The 18,964-nt window shown below is 46.2% G+C and overlaps 3 protein-coding genes across 3 annotated transcripts in view; 2 read left to right on the forward strand and 1 right to left on the reverse strand.

Annotated features, from left to right (window-relative positions):
• CCDC73 (coiled-coil domain containing 73) overlaps positions 1–18,964 on the forward strand; it is a 537,472-nt gene that overhangs the window by 281,709 nt on the left and 236,799 nt on the right. The gene's annotated exons all lie outside the window — the stretch shown is intronic.
• The window catches only part of LOC137538913 (BET1-like protein), a 228,127-nt gene that overhangs the window by 139,392 nt on the left and 69,771 nt on the right, over positions 1–18,964 (reverse strand). The gene's annotated exons all lie outside the window — the stretch shown is intronic.
• The window catches only part of LOC137538907 (glucose-6-phosphate exchanger SLC37A2-like), a 95,835-nt gene that overhangs the window by 37,315 nt on the left and 39,556 nt on the right, over positions 1–18,964 (forward strand). The window contains exons 9-13 of the mRNA XM_068261334.1: positions 402–557; positions 960–1,050; positions 1,187–1,249; positions 14,992–15,077; positions 15,170–15,218. Coding sequence (XP_068117435.1) covers positions 402–557; positions 960–1,050; positions 1,187–1,249; positions 14,992–15,077; positions 15,170–15,218 — 445 coding nt within the window. The remainder of the gene's footprint in view (positions 1–401; positions 558–959; positions 1,051–1,186; positions 1,250–14,991; positions 15,078–15,169; positions 15,219–18,964) is intronic.

The following is an 18,964-nucleotide window of genomic DNA, read 5'->3' on the forward strand; positions in this document are numbered from 1 at the left end:
TTCACTTAATTTACCCTTATACTACATAGAAATGGTAAGATTGGATGAAAAAATTGTACCATGTATGGCCACCATAAGTTGTGTGAGGACCGGTTCACACTTGCTTAAAAATTGTACCCGTTCAGGACTTTTTTTTAAAGCTCCAATTAGCGCAGGAAGCGGATCCTAATATGAAAACTAGTGTAGTTTAAGGGTAAACTTAGTAAATACTGTATATTGAATGGAAAATTTAGGCAGTCCCTTATATTACATAGAAATGTTAAGATTGGATGAAAAAGATCATTAGTGTACAAATACAAGGAATGTAACCAGAACAGTGCTGTTCCTTTATGGTCAAAAATGTAAACTGGATTTTGTTGGTGGCTTAGGCAGTTACACATACTGTATTATGCTTCTATCAGGATGAAGGAGAGGGCAAACCATACAACGATCAGGTCATGAACAACAGTGCAGAAGACTTGCACAAGACTGGAGCAGACATAGAGGATTCTGGGAATTACCAAGATCTGGCTGAACGCCCACCGGCTATCACATTCTGGGGAGCTCTGAAGATACCGGTAAGCAGTGGCCCCATACATATCCTGTACATTTTTATCTGTCTTCAGTGACCTAACTATAGTAATTGACTCTGTGGCAAGGCTTACACTATCCCCCTCATTGGGATTTTACACTGCTCCCCAAGCCCTGCACTTCCTTATCCTACATAACCTGTCCTCCAAAAACTGCAATGGAAAAATGCCTGAACATGGACTGGGAACAATGATTTATAATATGCAAACCATACATAGTGGTTTGTTTTTTACCTTTTAAACATTCATGGAAAGATGATGTAGCAGCTCATGCCAGGCTCTGGGCAAGTCCTCAGGAACAGGAGCCCCATGTGATCACAAACTCTACAACCCCTATTCCTACCCCACTGATTACCCAATGTTTTCTCATAGCTGCTTTTTTCTTTGCAGGGTGTTGCAGAGTTCTCTCTGTGTCTGTTCTTTGCCAAGCTGGTCAGTTACACCTTCCTGTATTGGCTTCCACTTTACATTGCTAACGTGGGTAAGATTATGAATTATGTTACTAGGGATGCTGAGAAAAGAGGCAGGGACAGCTCTGGAGTAAAGAATATTTTAGCTCAGGAATTGTTGGGCTATTAAACTTGTTTTAAAACTACATTGTGGCTTTGATGTTCCAGCTCACTTTGATCCCAAGAAAGCCGGAGACATGTCTACTCTGTTTGATGCTGGGGGTATTATAGGTAAGACCATGTTCTAGTGTCAGCTTTTCAACTAATAATGTGAGGTTGAGGGGAACCCCTGTATTTAGTTATGTTGTTAGATTAAAATAATTTATATCTGAATACACAAGTATTAGGAACAGAACAGTATGTGTGTGTATAACGAAAATATAAGTGCTAATGGCATCACTACAGAAACATTCTATATGGTGCAAGTTTCTGACACCCTCCTGGTGGTCAGAAGGAAAACTCTAAAAAGTGGGCTTTCTGATAATAAGTCTCCATAATGCTGCCTACAAGGAAGCATTCTGCTGTGGCCACTGAGCTTACATCTCGAGTCTCCACATGCACAAGCATAGCTTTTAGAGTGTAAATTCATGAAGGAGGCTGCACCAGTGATTGATAAGTGGCAGAGAGTCAGCAGCCATTATAAGATACACACAAAAGAAATGTGAGAAAGATGAGATAACTCTAGCCAGCAGATAGTGAAGAAAAGCACCTACCTGTCCACAGTGGATATATTTGCCAACCTGCCCACATCCACCTGCAAGCTCCAGCTGCTGTCCTGCAACAGCAAGCAGTCGCGAAGCTTCCTGTAGACAACCAAAGGAAGGCAACCATCAGCCTGCTCTGGTCTTTGGCCTTCGCAGAAGGGTGCGTAGCTCCAGACCGCAAGAGAGATGTCTAGAAGGAAGAGACGCCCTTGTAAACTCTAGTAAGCTCCTTAGGATTCCACCAGCAGCACTTCTCAGGAGATTCCTCAGCCCTGTAGCACCCTGTCACCTCTTAGGGGACTCCAGTTCCCCAAGCTAAAGAATTGCATGTTAGCACACCAATTATATGCAGATAAGTCTATCTGCATATAATTATCAATTCATGGTTCAAAAAGCCTATCTGCATATAACTGGTGTGCCGACATCCAATTCTTTACAGGATCGACATTGGCGGAGTTGTACATCGTATTATTGTCTGAGGGCCCAGCATCACTTTCATGGCTTATACCATATGGTATGCAAAGTAGAATATTTGTTTTCCAGTTCCCCATGCAGCCCCTCACTTAGAGGACTTCTAATCCTACAGCTCTCCCTCTCTGCATCGGTCCCCAGCACTCCTTCTCTTCCTTGGCACCAAACCTTTACCTATGAAGCTGCCAGTGCCCTCTCACCTCCTCAGGGGCTATTTACACTTCTATGGGGACCCCTCAACCCCCCGCATCACTCTTACCTCTTAGGCACCCCTCCTAAAGAACCTCATCACCTTTCTCCAGGGATTCCCACAGCACATTGTCACTACTTAGGGAATGCTAGCTCCTCAGCATCCCCCTCAGCACCTTGCTCACCTGTCCCCTAGGGACCCCTCACTCCCTAGCACCACACTTATGTTTTAGGGGACCCCCTCACTTCTCAATGTACTCCTCAGCCCTAAAGAACATCGTTATTTTTCTTCATGGTTCACCCACACCCTCCAGGCATGTCCCAGCATGCCTCTCACCTCTCTTTAGCAATGCTTGCTTACCTCGCTGAGGACACTTCAGTTCCCTAGTATCCCTACCCCTCCCCTCAGGATATTGCTCTTCTCAGAGTTCACCAGCTTCCCCCTTACCTTTCCTCACAGGTCCTCCAGCACCCCTCACTTCTCTTGGGCTCTTCAAGCTCTCTTCTAGCAACACCTCTCACTTGACCCTCAGATGCCAGCATCTTCCTCGTCTCTCAGGGGACCTCTCAGTCCTCAGCAATCCCATATCTTTTTTCATCTCTCCTCACAGCACACTCTGCACCTCTCAGGTTAAGCACCAATTCCCCAATATTTTTCTTTTCTCTCACAGCCCCAGAATCCCTTATCACTTCTCACAGGATACCCTCAACTCTCAGGGGACCTGTCATGATCGCTGCTGCAGCAGGTACTGCTGGCAGTAGTAGTGCTGCAGCTCAGGCAGTTCTGATCTCTTTCCATGCTAGCCGCATAGCTTTGTCTGCCTTTCCCTGCTGTCAGCTTGTGACTGATTATCATTCACCTGTGTGGGAATCTGCATGTCTGCTCCCATTGGATGACCTCAGTATAAAGATCTGCTTCCTGCAGGGCTCCTCAGGTTATCATAGCTTCAGCATAAGCCTGTCTTGCTGCTGCTTCGGCCCCAGTTCGTGTTTCTTGTTCAAATGATACTTTGCTGGTCTTGCATCATATATTGGTTCATTGCCAATATATATGCATACCAGCACGTTTGTTATTTTCTTTATATTCGTGTTATGTTAATATATCAGTGCCGCTGATATATACGTACACGAACGGTTTATATTCTGTGTTCAGTCAGTCAGGTTCCAGCACGTTTTGGTAGTTTGCGCGTATCGTGATCACCCGTGCTGAGTTAGTTATCCTGCTCCTGGTTCTGTTTGTGGATTGCGCTCATCTCCGCGTGGAGGTAGCGAATCCTTCTGAGTCCTGTTCCCTGAATTGCTCTAGTTCCTAGTCAGTGTTCCTGCTTATGTCATATATCGGTTCATTGCCGATATATACATATGTTAGTCAGACGTTTATAGTTTCATTGATAGCTGTAATTGTAATACGCTAGGAATACATACTTATTGTATATTTGTCTGTGTTACGTTCATCTATCTCGATTCTGCTATTTCCTGACTATCCTGTCCTGTCTTTGTGAGGCACGCCATCGCTGCAAACACATTGGCTGCCTCACTCCAGTCTGTCTTGTTGTGGACGCTTGCTGTCACCAAGTAGCGGCTAGTTAGCAAGCGTTCATTCTGTCTACCTGTCCTGATCTCCTCAGTTCTGGTTTATGCGCTCCGCGCTACCTTGCGCTGAGACGCTATCGCGAAAGTATTGTTTGTGGCTGTCGGATCTGCACCGGCTCTGTGCGCCACAATCTCCTGTTAGAGTCAGTCCTCTCCTCTACTAAACTGGGGATATCCTGATTCCTGGTGCTAGTGTGTGCACCTCCTGCACGTCAGCTCATGCGTTGCATGCTGACTGTGGAGAATACACCACCAAGCCTAACAGGACCCCTCAATTCTCCAGCACCCTCTCACTTCTTACAGGAGTCCTCACTCAATCCTCAGGCCCGAACAAAGCTAGAGGCCTGTGTATTACCCTACATTTCCCTACCCATGACTATCTGAGTACCCCCATTGCAGTTGTCTAAGTACCCCCATTCTGGTTGTCTGTTTCAGTGTTTCCCAAGTGCCTGCCTTTCATGTTTTCCAACCCCCCCCCCCCCCCCCCCCCGCTCCATAGCTGACTGTGTTACAATGGCTGTCAATGCTGTGTTCTTTCCCTCCTATCTCCCCCCATTGGCTGTATGCAAAATTACCAGTGCCTGCAGTGGCTGTTGCCATCATTGCCACTCACATGCATTTTCATCCATATTGTGCCACCAATAGCTGTGAGCTTTTGAGGAAGTTGTTATCCTCATAAAATATGCATCAGGCATGTCATCAATATGGTGCTACATGTTTTATTCTTCATTGGGCTTTATGTTGTATAGTTCATTGCCGGTCTTGGTCTACTGACCCAGCATTAATTTACTGCAGCAGAGACTGTGATATTTCCTTCCTCTCTCACTGCTCCCCCACCTATAGTTGCCATTAATGTAGAAAATACCCCAATAACTTCAACTTCTAAAGCTTGCTGTCTGGGGGTAACAGAGGACTCTGAGCAGTCATTTAAACCTACATATGAACACATTAACAACCTCCTGCTACTTCCAAAAATGTCTTGAGAATGTATCCCTTCCTTACACATGATGCTACTAAAATGCTTGTACATGCTCTAATAATTTCCCTTCTTGATGACTGTAACACCATTCTCTGTGGCCTGCCAAAAAAACCTCTCCAATCCCTACTGAACTGCTGCTTGTCTCATCCACCTCTCTTCCCGCACCTCTGATGCCCCCCCTCTATGCCAATCAGCCAAAGTATCCAGTTTTAACTCCTAACACTATCATACAAAGCTCTACATAAGCTATCCCCTCCAGTCATTTCTTCATTAATCTCCAGATATCATCCTTCCCGCAACTTTTGCTCCTCCCAGAGTTAGAGACCCTTTTGTCTTCCAGTTTGGTTACTTTCAAACTACACATGAATAACAAGTATTTGTACTTGTGTCACTGGATGTCTCGATTGTACGGTGTGTTGAACTGCTAATGTGCCTATGCTTCCCCTTTTTGTATATTTTTGTACTACAGTATATATAGTGATATGAAAGATGTTGGCGCTATATAAATAAAAAAAAATTAATAATGATCTTAAATGTGATAAATTTAAACTTGATGTTGTAACGATCGGTGTAACACAGAGAGGGTCTGATTACCGGTGAACTGCAGTATCACCGACAATGCAGAATATACCCGATTATTGATGATCTGCAGTATCACCGATAATCAGATATATATTCTAACCTCTGGACACCTGAGCAACGAGTGAGTGTTAATGCAACAGTAATACTTTGAGTTCACACAGAAGTACCTTCCGTGGCTTAGACTCTCCCGGGGGAGGAGCTAAGCAGAGAGAGGAAGGACAGAGTGTGAGTGACACCAATGAGGGAGTGTCACTAACAGATCTGGGAACTGCCTCTAACAGTAAGGCTAGTTAACGAGGTCGGGCAAGCCAGGTCGTTAACACACAGACAGATAAGGTACAGATTCGGGAGACAGATACGGAATCCAATGAACAGGCAGGGTACGGCAACGGAGTATCAGAATAGCAGGGTACAGAATCAGGAGGCAGATACAGAGTCCAGGAACAGGCAGAGTTTGGCAACAGGTTATCAGATATAGCAAGGTACAGAATCAGAGATCAAAAGGAATAGTCAGGCAGGCAGAAGGTCATAACAAATAATACAGTAATTTCCTAACGCTAAGGTGTGAGATCCTTGGCCGTCAACACCTTTGGAAACTATGCTAGAACACAGATACAGACAGGTCTGAGTGCTACCACTAAGTGATCGCAACGCCAGACAACCAGAGAATGACCAGCATCCAGTATATATACTTCAGTGCTCTCCAGCACCTCCCTTAATTGCTGGACCAATGAAAGATGCTGCAAAAGTCAGCTGACCGGCCTGGTCAGCTGACCTTCCTCTGACTGCCATAAAAGCCCTGCCTCTCTGCGCGCGCACGCGTCCTCCTGAACCAGTGTGGACTATTAGTCCCAGCCACACCAGTCATGTGTTGTAATGTAGTAGCCGTATGGGATGCGGAATCCGCCACCACGCTGTCAGAGCGCGCAGCGTTTTCTCCGCGTCCCACCTTACTGTGAGAGGCAGGCCTATGCGTACAAACCGCCGCGTCAAACGCGGCGGTTTCTCCGCGTTCCTCTATGCCAGAGGCGGAAACAGCCACCTTATCTTGCGGCCATGCGGCGGCTTTTCCGTGTTTCTTCACAATTGTAAGCCTTATTTATTGAGCAAAAGTAATAGTGGTGTAGGGCTCATGTCTTAAGTAGCGATATGGGAATTAAATAGGAATAATATCTATTATTTATAAATAATATTGAGTTTCTGTCATTAGCCAAAAATAAAAATGATGCATTAGGATAAGTCATGGAGATCATAAGATCACATTTACAGTGGCACATTGCGGAGCTGCGTTAAGTCTTATAACGCAGCTTACTGCACTGCAATGAAAATCCTATGGGATGTTCACAGTGCGATGTTAATGTCGCACTGAAAAATGCTTGCAGTGCGTTACCTCTCAACGCAGACACTATGCGACCTTAGAGATACAGACTGACTGACACATACAAAGATTATAGAATCCCCTTGAGGAACAATAGATTCTACCTGGGACTCAGAACTTGCCACTATTTCTTAGCATAGCAAGAAGGGGTATTCATTTTTTTTGGAAGAAATAGCATAAAAAAGACATACTGCATATCAAATCAGATTGTAAGCAAAGGAATAATGATGTTATGAAAATATATTGCAATAAGTGATCAATATTTTTATTTAATGGTTTGCGTATTTCTTCTTTATCCAGCTACATGATATATGACACTAATCTGTCATCTCAACTATCTATAATTTAAATTCATACTTTTTGTGAAACCTAACAAATAAGCCTAGGTAGACCTAATCCTGACTTTACACTGACCAAACCTTTATGTCAACCATCACTTAAACCTCACCTGATCTTCCAGTCCCTTGAAATTATTATTTATATAGCACCGACCTCTTACGCAGCACTGTACAGAGTATATATTGTCTTGTCACTTAACTGTCCCTCAGAGGGGCTCACAATACATATTAAACAGCGCTGGACATTAGTAAAGGTTACAGACAATATTTAGGGGTGACATACAGCAATAAGACAATACATGAATACATGCAAACCAAATCACGCAGCACAGTATGAGTACAAGGTAATGCTTAGTCAGTCCCTGGATGGGAGCATGGAGATTAGGCATGTCGAGTTTACTCAGATCTATAGGATGGGTGTACGGTAATAGAGGTGCGTGAACAGATAGGAGACATAAGGACCCTGCTCGAAGGCTTACAATCTAGAGTAAGAGGTGGGGACACCAAAGGTAGGAGACCAGAGTTCAGCTGCGGGTTTAGAGCACTAGTGAGGGGGGGGGGGGGGGAGTAGGCCAGAGTAAAAAGGTGAGTTTTCAGGGCCTTCTTGAAGATGTTTGAGGGGAAAAATGGGATTGGGTGATGCGGGGGGCAGTCAGGAAAAGTTCATTGGAGTGAGCGGCTAGGTGTGTACCTCTGGGTAAGAATGGAAATGTAGGTTGAGCAGATTTTGTGGACAGATTTGTAGGCCAGACACAGTATCTTGAATCTGATTCTGGACTGGATAGGAAACCAGTGGAAGGATTCACTGAGGGGAGCCGCTGTAGTGAAGAGATGGGAGGAGTGGATAATTCTGGCTGCCGCCATTCATGACAGACTGCAACTCGGGTCATAGGGAGACCAGACAGAAGGGCATCTGTAGTAGTCAAGGAGGGAAATTATGAGGGCATGGATGAGGAGTTTGGTGATGACAGAGGTCAGGAAAGGGCGGATCTTGCAGATGTTACGGAGGTGGAAGTTGCAGGACTTTGTGAGGTTTTGGATGTGGGGGGTGAAGGAGAGTGTGGAGTCCAGGGTGACACCCAGACAATGGGCTTGAAGAGCGAATGGTAGTGTGGTTAACAGTGACATTCACATCTGGGAGGGTCAGGGATGGCCGGGGTTGGAAGATCATCAATTCTGTTTTGTCCAAGTTTAGTTTCAGGAACCTAGCGGACATCCAGGAGGAGATGGCTGATAGACAGGAGAAGACCTTGTCCATGGTAGTGGTGGATATGTCAGGGGTGTGGAGGTAAATCTGGGTGTCATCTGCATATAGATGATAAAGGAGAAGATAGGGCGGTAGTTGGAGGGTAATGAGGGACAAGGGAGGGTTTCTTGAGCAGGGGTAGTACAGTGGCCTGCTTGAAGTCTGAGGGGAAGGTGCTTGTGGATGGGCTGAGGTTAAACAGGGCAGTGTAACGATTGTGGAACTTTCTCCGTGATCAGCGCACAACGCGTGCGCTGACACGGCGGAAATCCTCCACAAGCGTATATTTGCAGGCACCCAGCAAAAGGTGCTACGCACCTGTAGAGGGAAATTCCTGTCGGCAGATGGCGCTGGGGAGTGCAGAGGAACCAATCCTCTGTACCTCCACAAGTGCCAGACAGGAATTGTACGAAGCGCAGAACGCAATCGCAAGAGAGGTGATTGCGAATGAGAGCGAGCAAAGGGACAGGTTGTATGTGTGTGCGCCAATCCAGTCGCCACCCTGCGACCGCGCACACACAACAGCAGATATGAAACAGGAACGCGATCGCGAGAGGTGCGATCGCCAGACGTGACACAAGGCAGATGAGAACAGAATACGAGGGTAGCAAAGGCACAGCAAATAATACAATAAGGAGATACGGAAAATAACAAGCGCTAGCTAACCGCGAACACCGCACTCATTCGCAACAGTGCACGCGGTTATGCGCGGTCTCCACGTGATAAGCACAATAGAGACAAGCACGCCTAACTAACCATCGACAGACAAACATGAAACAGAGGACGCGAGCGCTTGCTTAACGGTTACCTCACCGAGCCTCCAGCAAGCGTAGCAGACAAGACAGACCCACGAGAAAAGGGACAAGCGAAAGATAGGATCCACAGCACTAGCGAAAAGTGGCTAGCGCGATCCAGGTACAGAGTAGCAGAACAGAAGGATCCCCAGCGCTAGCGAAAAGTAGCTAGCGCGATCCCAGAAGACAGAACAGAAGGATCCCCAGCGCTAGCGAAAAGTAGCTAGCGCGATCCCAGGAGACAGAACAGAAGAGATAGCTGGTAGCAACCGCTGCACCAGCTATACTCCAAGAACAGAGATCAGAACCATTTCCTGTCGACCACCTTTGGGACAGGACAATGGCAACAGGCAAGACAAGACAGAACAGGCAATACAGATAATACAACCTGACTGGGCTAGAAGGGGAGCCTAAAGCAACCCCCAGGAATTAACTATACTAGATAGCAATGGCTGACACTCCAGCAGTGTCCATCAGGAACAGACCATGGAAAGGAAATGACCAGCAAAGCCTTCTGGGAAACATAAAGCTCTTATAGTGCCAGTCATCAAAGAAGGCAGGTAGGGGATTTGCATAACGAATGTATGCAAATTCCCCAGCAAAAGAACAGACCAGAACTTGCAATGGAAAGACAGGTCTCTGTTCCAGAGTCCTGCAGCATGCAAACCTAAACAATGGTCAAAAGGCTGCCTGCCTGCGCAGGCAGCTGAGCGGATTCTCATAGTACCCCCTCCCCCCTCTAGGGATGGATTCCAGACATCCCTCAAAACTGGTATCATCACAAAACTCTAACTGAAGACTCATGAAGGTCGGGGCAGCCCGACAAGGCCCAATTCCAGAGTCAGTCCATCCGAAACCGACCTCATCGGAAGCAGAAGCCACGGAAACATGCCCATCAGCACTACAAGTCTCAGCGTAACACCCATCAGGACTGTGGACACCAGAGAAGAAGCCATCGACACCCTCCAGACAATACCCACCACCTTCCAAGGAGCGTCCAAGAATACCAAACCTGCCGCAATACCTGTTCGAAGTGTCCCTTACAACACCAAAGCCATTGCTGATCGTATTCAGGGCACCAAGCAAAACCTTTCCCGAAATCTCCCAGAACGCCTTGAAGCTCCGCAGAGATCCAAAGAAGCCAGAACGCTCACCAGGCTCACATGGAGAACCACCAAGAACCCCTATGGAACCTATGATCATTCCAGACTCAAAATTAGCAGGACACCCATCAAGATCAGGACTTTCAGGGACCACTTCTGGGCATGCAAGCAGGCAGGCTATATCAGAACATGTCTCCACTGAGGAAGCATCTGAGTACGCTGGTAACCGAGGCACACTTGGGCTTTCTGGGTCACAGAGCACATCGGGGTACACTAGTACAGGAGAAACCTCAGGACACGTCAGGGAACTGTCAACCTCAGAGTCCGACACGACAAGACCAAAACCAGTACCGGGCAGAAAATCATCACGAGTAAAGGTCACAGGTACTGGTCTTTCAAAAGAAGACTCGGACTCAAATTCAGAATTTTCTGTAACTGTAATATCATCATTGACTACACATGAATGAAGCTCCACAAGAGCTGCAAAAGTAGTCAGCAAGGCAGCAATGCCTACTGAAGTGGGCAACACCTCAGAAGGACCTGGGGGGCAGGAGGCATCTCCTACAAGTTCTGCACTCTTTGGGAGGAACTCGGAGACCTTCAGATCATCAAACAAGACCTCAGGAACATCATTTTTCAAGTTGTCTAAGAAGGATTCTGTACTATCCATGTTACAGGGCAAAACTGGAACTTTACTTTGAGAACAGGGCAGATGTCCCAGGGAAGGTTCCACCATAAACTGAGACTGAATTTCATCATCATGAGTGGAACGTACAGGAATATTCACTGGACCACACACTGACTCCCTAACGTTAATCTCGCTGCACCCAGAACTCTGCGCAGTAGTCAAACTAGCTTGCAACTTCAAAACTGCAGAAAGACAGGTAAAAATAGCAGCAATACCTAGACGAGCCTCTAGGGGCAGGGCAGGAGATATTGCACAAGGCAATATTGACTCATCCAGAGTACTGGGTGGAGAGTCAATACTTTCTTCAGAATCAGACTCGCAAATGTCAATGCAAGTGGACATCATGCCTTCATTCATGGTACAGGGCAGGTTCAGAGAAAGCTTCTCTGGACAAGGCAAAGAAGCTTCAGCATCAGATTCGCAAAACCGAAGCGCTGTCTCACTCTTAGTATCGGCTAACAATGTCGAATCCGAGGAGTCAGAACGCAAAATTTGCGGATCCAAGATCGCTTTAGGTTGCGAAACTGACGCTTCCATATCGCAAACCTCCGCGATCTGCTGAGCAGACTGCAAGGCATCTAGGACAGAAACACTGGAGCAACTGTCCCCAGGCAACGGGCCCTTACAGGTGTGAACAGGGTGAGACAGAGACTCATCTGCAGAAGAAATAGTGACATCAACAGGACAAACTTTATTAGGCATATTAATTTTACTTTTGACGCTGCATAGTCGAGAACTCTTCCCCATAGCAGGGTCACAGACGGAAGATCTCAAAGATCTGTTACTAAATGACAAAGGATCCCACACATCCTTGAGGAAACCGGCAGACTCATGCCGATCACAATCTGCAGGAACATCCGAGAAACAGGCATCAGATCGCACAGATTCAAACTGCACACTGTCAGGAGAGAATCCTTCAGGATTCGCACAGGAATCAACCACAGCGGCACACTCATTCATTTCAGATTGCACAAAGTCAAGACTCTCATGCTTTACCCCAGAAAGGCAGGAACAATCATCCGACAACGATGTCTCTTTATTGGAATCAATTGGTTGGTGTGTGTGCAACTCATCCAAAATCGTTTGCCATATATAGATCACCAGATCCACATCATCCTTGTCACATTCATCGGAATCAATCAGAAGATACATTGAATCAAGACAAGCATTCAAGACATTTTCGCTTTTTGCGATGTAAAAATCGCAAAAGGCTTTCCAATCAAAATCGAATTCTTCCAGCAAGGCCCCAATATCCCAGGAAGCAAATGGGGGTTCAAACAGGCCAGTATCCAAATAATCTCCATAGGGGTGGAGTTCAGGAACAAGAACAGATTTTTTAACTGCTTTAATATAGTGTGCGATCCTACCTATAGCAGGATCCACATGAGCTTTGGATTGGGGCAAAAAAGCCGGAGACGGAACAACATCATTACAAACATCAATAGGGAGTGTTTTATTCCAATGCTTGCGTTTTTTAGTTTTTCTCTTTTTAGCCACTTTGCATGTCTGCTGTTTAAAACCTGAAGTGGCAACATACACATTGAACTGATTGTCATACTGAAAAGTTTTGCATGGAAGGGAAAGATCAGCTGACTTATCAGCAGCTACACACTCAATCAGAGCAGGTGGCAAGCCAGGCAGTTTAAACCAGTGAGAGAATATCACTGCAAGAAAGTGATACAGATTACCATTCCAGGAATTGATTTTTAACAAATCATATGCCCAGGTGATCAAATCGTCTTTTAAGAGCACATAGGCAAAAAGAAGAGCCGACGTGGACGGATCAGAAATCTGAAAGGTGGGATTCAGACAAAACCTCACACATTCAGAAAGAAATTCCGCCTTGGTCTCTGAATTTAGCCTTTTAAAGCTCTTAAAGACACAGGACCCAAACTCGACAAAATCGTACAAATCAGAAATTCCGTCTACACTGGGGTTTTGGGTTGGGCTGGTCATTCTGTAACGATTGTGGAACTTTCTCCGTGATCAGCGCACAACGCGTGCGCTGACACGGCGGAAATCCTCCACAAGCGTATATTTGCAGGCACCCAGCAAAAGGTGCTACGCACCTGTAGAGGGAAATTCCTGTCGGCAGATGGCGCTGGGGAGTGCAGAGGAACCAATCCTCTGTACCTCCACAAGTGCCAGACAGGAATTGTACGAAGCGCAGAACGCAATCGCAAGAGAGGCGATTGCGAATGAGAGCGAGCAAAGGGACAGGTTGTATGTGTGTGCGCCAATCCAGTCGCCACCCTGCAACCGCGCACACACAACAGCAGATATGAAACAGGAACGCGATCGCGAGAGGTGCGATCGCCAGACATGACACAAGGCAGATGAGAACAGAATACGAGGGTAGCAAAGGCACAGCAAATAATACAATAAGGAGATACGGAAAATAACAAACGCTAGCTAACCGCGAACACCGCACTCATTCGCAACAGTGCACGCGGTTATGCGCGGTCTCCACGTGATAAGCACAATAGAGACAAGCACGCCTAACTAACCATCGACAGACAAACATGAAACAGAGGACGCGAGCGCTTGCTTAACGGTTACCTCACCGAGCCTCCAGCAAGCGTAGCAGACAAGACAGACCCACGAAAACAGGGACAAGCGAGAGATAGGATCCACAGCACTAGCGAAAAGTGGCTAGCGCGATCCAGGTACAGAGTAGCAGAACAGAAGGATCCCCAGCGCTAGCGAAAAGTAGCTAGCGCGATCCCAGAAGACAGAACAGAAGGATCCCCAGCGCTAGCGAAAAGTAGCTAGCGCGATCCCAGGAGACAGAACAGAAGAGATAGCTGGTAGCAACCGCTGCACCAGCTATACTCCAAGAACAGAGATCAGAACCATTTCCTGTCGACCACCTTTGGGACAGGACAATGGCATCAGGCAAGACAAGACAGAACAGGCAATACAGATAATACAACCTGACTGGGCTAGAAGGGGAGCCTAAAGCAACCCCCAGGAATTAACTATACTAGATAGCAATGGCTGACACTCCAGCAGTGTCCATCAGGAACAGACCATGGAAAGGAAATGACCAGCAAAGCCTTCTGGGAAACATAAAGCTCTTATAGTGCCAGTCATCAAAGAAGGCAGGTAGGGGATTTGCATAACGAATGTATGCAAATTCCCCAGCAAGAGAACAGACCAGAACTTGCAATGGAAAGACAGGTCTCTGTTCCAGAGTCCTGCAGCATGCAAACCTAAACAATGGTCAAAAGGCTGCCTGCCTGCGCAGGCAGCTGAGCGGATTCTCACAGGCAGTGAGGACTGGGGTCAAACCGGGGAAGTGAGGACGAGTAGGTCAGAAGGGACGGGGTCAAGGGGGGAGATAGTGGTATGGGAAGTCTGCAGTAGGTGGTTGACTTTCTCAATGGTAGGACTGAAGGAGGTGAGGGGAGGAAAGGACGGAGGAGGAGCTGGATGGGAGGGGGTGGGAGGTGAGGATATTTTCTGATGAATAGAGACAATTTTGTTGGTGAAGTGGGTGGCTAAATCCGTGGCAGAGAGGGACGAACAGATGGTGGGTTTTAAGCAGGGAGGTGAAAGTGGCAAAGAGACACCAGGGATTGGAAGCCTGAGCTCCAATGAGCTTGGTGAAGTATTCCTGCTTTGCATCAGCAAGGGCACTGTGGACATGTAGCAGGTTAGCCTAGTTAGTTAATGAGCTATATCTATTTCTATGAAGCATTCTTACAGGAAAAGTCCAAATGGAAACTATAAATGTACAAAACCAATATCACTTCCAATTTCTTTGCCACAGACAGATGGACTAGCATCATAAGCATTGCAGCTGTTACATCTTTTTTCCAACAGTGATGAAATGTTCCTACCGTATCTAAACTTCTTCACTGATCATTATGCTTAAATATAAAGAAAATGCTTAAAATGTTTTCTAGGTGGGATCTTGGCTGGAGCCATATCTGATTATGTAGGTGGACGGGCGATCACATGTTTTGTCATTCTTATAATAACTGCCCCTATGGTGAGTGTGGAAGGCATAAAAACTGTTGTAGTGAATTGTGGGACAGAACATCTGAACACACAATCACCTGACTCTCTCTCCTTCTCTTCTAGCTGTTCATATATAATCAGTTTGGCCAAACAGACCTCTCCACTGCTGTTGGTAAGTCCATAATTTGTTGGTTCTATGTTATTTCTATAAGGACCTGCCTTAATTAAAGGACACCTGAACTGAGAGGGATACGGAGGCTGCCATATTTATTGCCTTTTAAACCATACTAGCTGCCTGTGATGCTGCTAATCTCTTTGGCTGCAGTGGTGTCTGAATCACACCCCTGAAACAAGCATGCAGCTAATCCAGTCAGACTTCAGTCAGAAATATCTGATCTCCATGCTTGCTCAGGGTCTACGGCTAAAAGTATAAGAGGCAGAGGAACAGTAGGACAGCCAGTAACTTGGGATAAGTGGATTATTCCTGGTTTGAGACACCAACCGTCAAAATTCTGCAATGAGAGAGACCAGGAGCCCGATGGTGCAGTATCGTTAGGTAAAATTGCTATGAGTAAGATATACTTACAAGGGTGGGTTGCACTCCTGCAACCACCGACAGAACTTACAGAAAATTAATGTGCATATTTGGACAGAGGCGCCAGGTAGGTTAAAATGATCTCAAAACAACTAAAAAGTTGGAGTACAGGTGGACTTACCTCCTGAAATGATGGACAATCGAGATCGTTCAAATCGCAAATAACAATTTATTTTGGCACTCCGCAACGCGTTTTGCAGGTATAACCCACTTCATCAGGCAAGGAGTGCAAGCTCAAAAAGGTCGAATAGTGGCAATGCGCCTCTGTAACTCGCGCTGCTGCTGTCTGCAGCAGACAGCAGCAGCGCGAGTTACAGAGGCGCATTGCCACTATTGGACCTTTTTGAGCTTGAACTCCTTGCCTGATGAAGCGGGTTATACCTGCGAAACGCATTGCGGAGTGCTAAAATTGTTATTTGCGATTTGAACAATCTCGATTGTCCATCATTTCAGGAGGTAATTCCACCTGTACTGCTCCTTTGTAGTTGTTTTTAGATCATTTTAACCTGCCTGGCGCCTCTGTCCAAATTTGCACAGTATATAGTCCACCTTGGGTAGAGGGGACTGTCCCCTTCTTTCTATCTACAGAGAGCGACGTCTTAAACCTGAGTGGGGTCAGGTTCTAATGCTCCCCACCTGCATTTCAAGTGGTTGCCTGTGTGGTAACCCGTGTTTGTGAGTATATCCACATCTGTTAATTATTTCGCCAACAATTGTTACTTACTGCACTATATTGGGCTCTCGGTTTTTCTTTTTGTTTCAAGTGCATTACAGAAAATTAAGTTCCCATTCGGTATCCCAGATCCGCTTGGTAGGTGCTGGTCGGTTGCTCTCCTTAGGTATTTGGACACGTGGTGTACCATATACTACCACAAAGGGATGGACTACAACTAAGAAAACTTGTTGGAGGCGCCCAGAATATAATTATCTTAAATCATAAGGTCTAACAGTAATTCGGTCTTACCTCCATAAACGGACAAACCATATGAGTAAAAGTTTTTAATGATGCACAAAAAAGACAACGGGTTTCACGGGTACTGGTCCGCTTCCTCAGGTCGATAACAAAGTGCCTAAGTCTGTAGCAGTCACAGCTGTGGCCATTTCTTTTTCACAGTAGGACAGCCAGGCAATCTCTATTGTTTAAAAAGAAATAAATATGGCAGCCCCCATATGCCTCTCAAATCAGGTGACTTTTAAGCTCATTGCAAAGGTGGCCATATATAGAAAGATTGTGATTGGATTGAGGAAGAAATAAACTTCCCCCCCAGTCCTATTGTATATCAGATTTAGCATTGATCAAACTTCTGCACTTGCCAGCTTTGTACTGCTCAGTGTCATGCAAAGCTGTGTGACTTAAAAATTTACTTCAGTCAAACTTTTGATCAATCTGCTATCCAAACTCCATAGGGAGGTTATTGAATTGGCTCGCAAGGGTTAACAGAACACTTCCAGATCTGATTAAAGTAGTTAAATCTATTACATCTAACCATATACAGGATCTTCTCAAAAAATGTGCATATTGTGATAAAGTTCATTATTTTCTGTAATGTACTGATAAACATTAGACTTTCATATATTTTAGATTCATTACACACAACTGAAGTAGTTCAAGCCTTTTATTGTTTTTCTTATTGATGATTTTGGCATACAGCTCATGAAAACCCAAATTTCCTATCTCAAAAAATTTGCATCTCTTATCCGACCAATAAAAGAAGTGTTTTTAAAACAAAAAAAGTCAACCTTCAAATAATTATGTTCAGTTATGCACTCAATACTTGGTCGGGAATCCTTTTGCAGAAATGACTGCTTCAATGCGGCATGGCATGGAGGCAATCAGCCTGTGGCACTGCTCAGGTGTTATGGAGGCCCAGGATGCTTTGATAGCGGCCTTAACCACTTCAGGACTCAGCCTTTACCCCCCCTTAAGGACCAGCACTGATTTCTAAGATCTGTGCTGGGTGGGCTCTACAGCCCCCAGCACAGATCAAATTACAGGCAGAGCGACCAGATCGCCCCCCTTTTTTCCCCACTAGGGGGATGATGTGCTGGGGGGGGGGGTCTGATCGCTCCTGCATGCGTGGGTGGCGGGGGGGGGCACCTCAAAGCCCCCTCCAGCGCAGGATTCCCCCTCTCCCTCTTCTCCCTCCCTGCCCCGGAGATCGGAGGCTGCACAGGAACGGATCTGTCCTGTGCAGCCTCTAACAGGCTCCTGCCTGTCATGTGACAGCGATCCCCGGCCGCTGATTGGCCGGGGATCGCTGATATAGTACAACGCTGCTACTGTTAGCAGCGTTGTAAAAATGTAAACAAAGCGGATTATTTCCGCTTGTGTTTACATTTAGCCTGCGAGCTGCGATCGGCAGCCCGCAGGCTATTCACGGAGCCCCCCGCCGTGAATTGACAGGAAGCAGCTTCCTGATTAATTAGCCTGCAGCCGGCGACGCAGATGTGCGTCGCTGGTCCTGCAGCTACCACTTTGCCGACGCGCGTTATGAGTGCGCGGTCGGCAAGTGGTTAAGCTCATCCAGAGTGTTGGGTCTTGCATCTCTCAACTTTCTCTTCATAATATCCCACAGATTCTCTATGGGGTTCAGGTCAGGAGAGTTGGCAGGCCAATTGAGCACAGTAATACCATGGTCAGTAAACCATTTACCAGTGGTTTTGGCACTGTGAGCAGGTGCCAGGTCGTGCTATAAAATGAAATCTTCATCTCCATAAAGCTTTGCAGCAGATGGAAGCATGAACCCACTTTTGAACCAGAAACAGCGGCAGAAGCGCCTGACCTGGGCTACAGAGAAGCTGCACTGGACTGTTGCTCAGTGGTCCAAAGTACTTTTTTCGGATGAAAGCAATTTTTACATGTCATTCGGAAATCAAGGTGCCAGAGTCTGGAGGAAGACTGGGGAGAGGGAAATGCCAAAATGCCTGAAGTCCAGTGTCAAGTAACCACAGTCAGTGATGGTCTGGGGTGCCATGTCAGCTGCTGGTGTTGGTCCACTGTGTTTTATCAAGGGCAGGGTCAATGCAGCTAGCTATCAGGAGATTTTGGAGCACTTGATGGTTCCATCCGCTGAAAAGCTTTATGGAGATGAAGATTTTATTTTTCAGCACGACCTGGCACCAGCTCACAGTGCCAAAACCACTGGTAAATGGTTTACTGACCATGGTATTACTGTGCTCAATTGGGCTGACCTGAACCCCATAGAGAATCTGTGGGATATTGTGAAGAGAAAGTTGAGAGACGCAAGACCCAACACTCTGGATGAGCTTAAGGCCACTATCAAAGCATCCTGGGCCTTCATGAGCAGTGCCACAGGCTGATT

This window comes from Hyperolius riggenbachi, chromosome 11 (genome assembly GCF_040937935.1).
Source record: "Hyperolius riggenbachi isolate aHypRig1 chromosome 11, aHypRig1.pri, whole genome shotgun sequence".
Taxonomy (NCBI): domain Eukaryota; kingdom Metazoa; phylum Chordata; class Amphibia; order Anura; family Hyperoliidae; genus Hyperolius; species Hyperolius riggenbachi.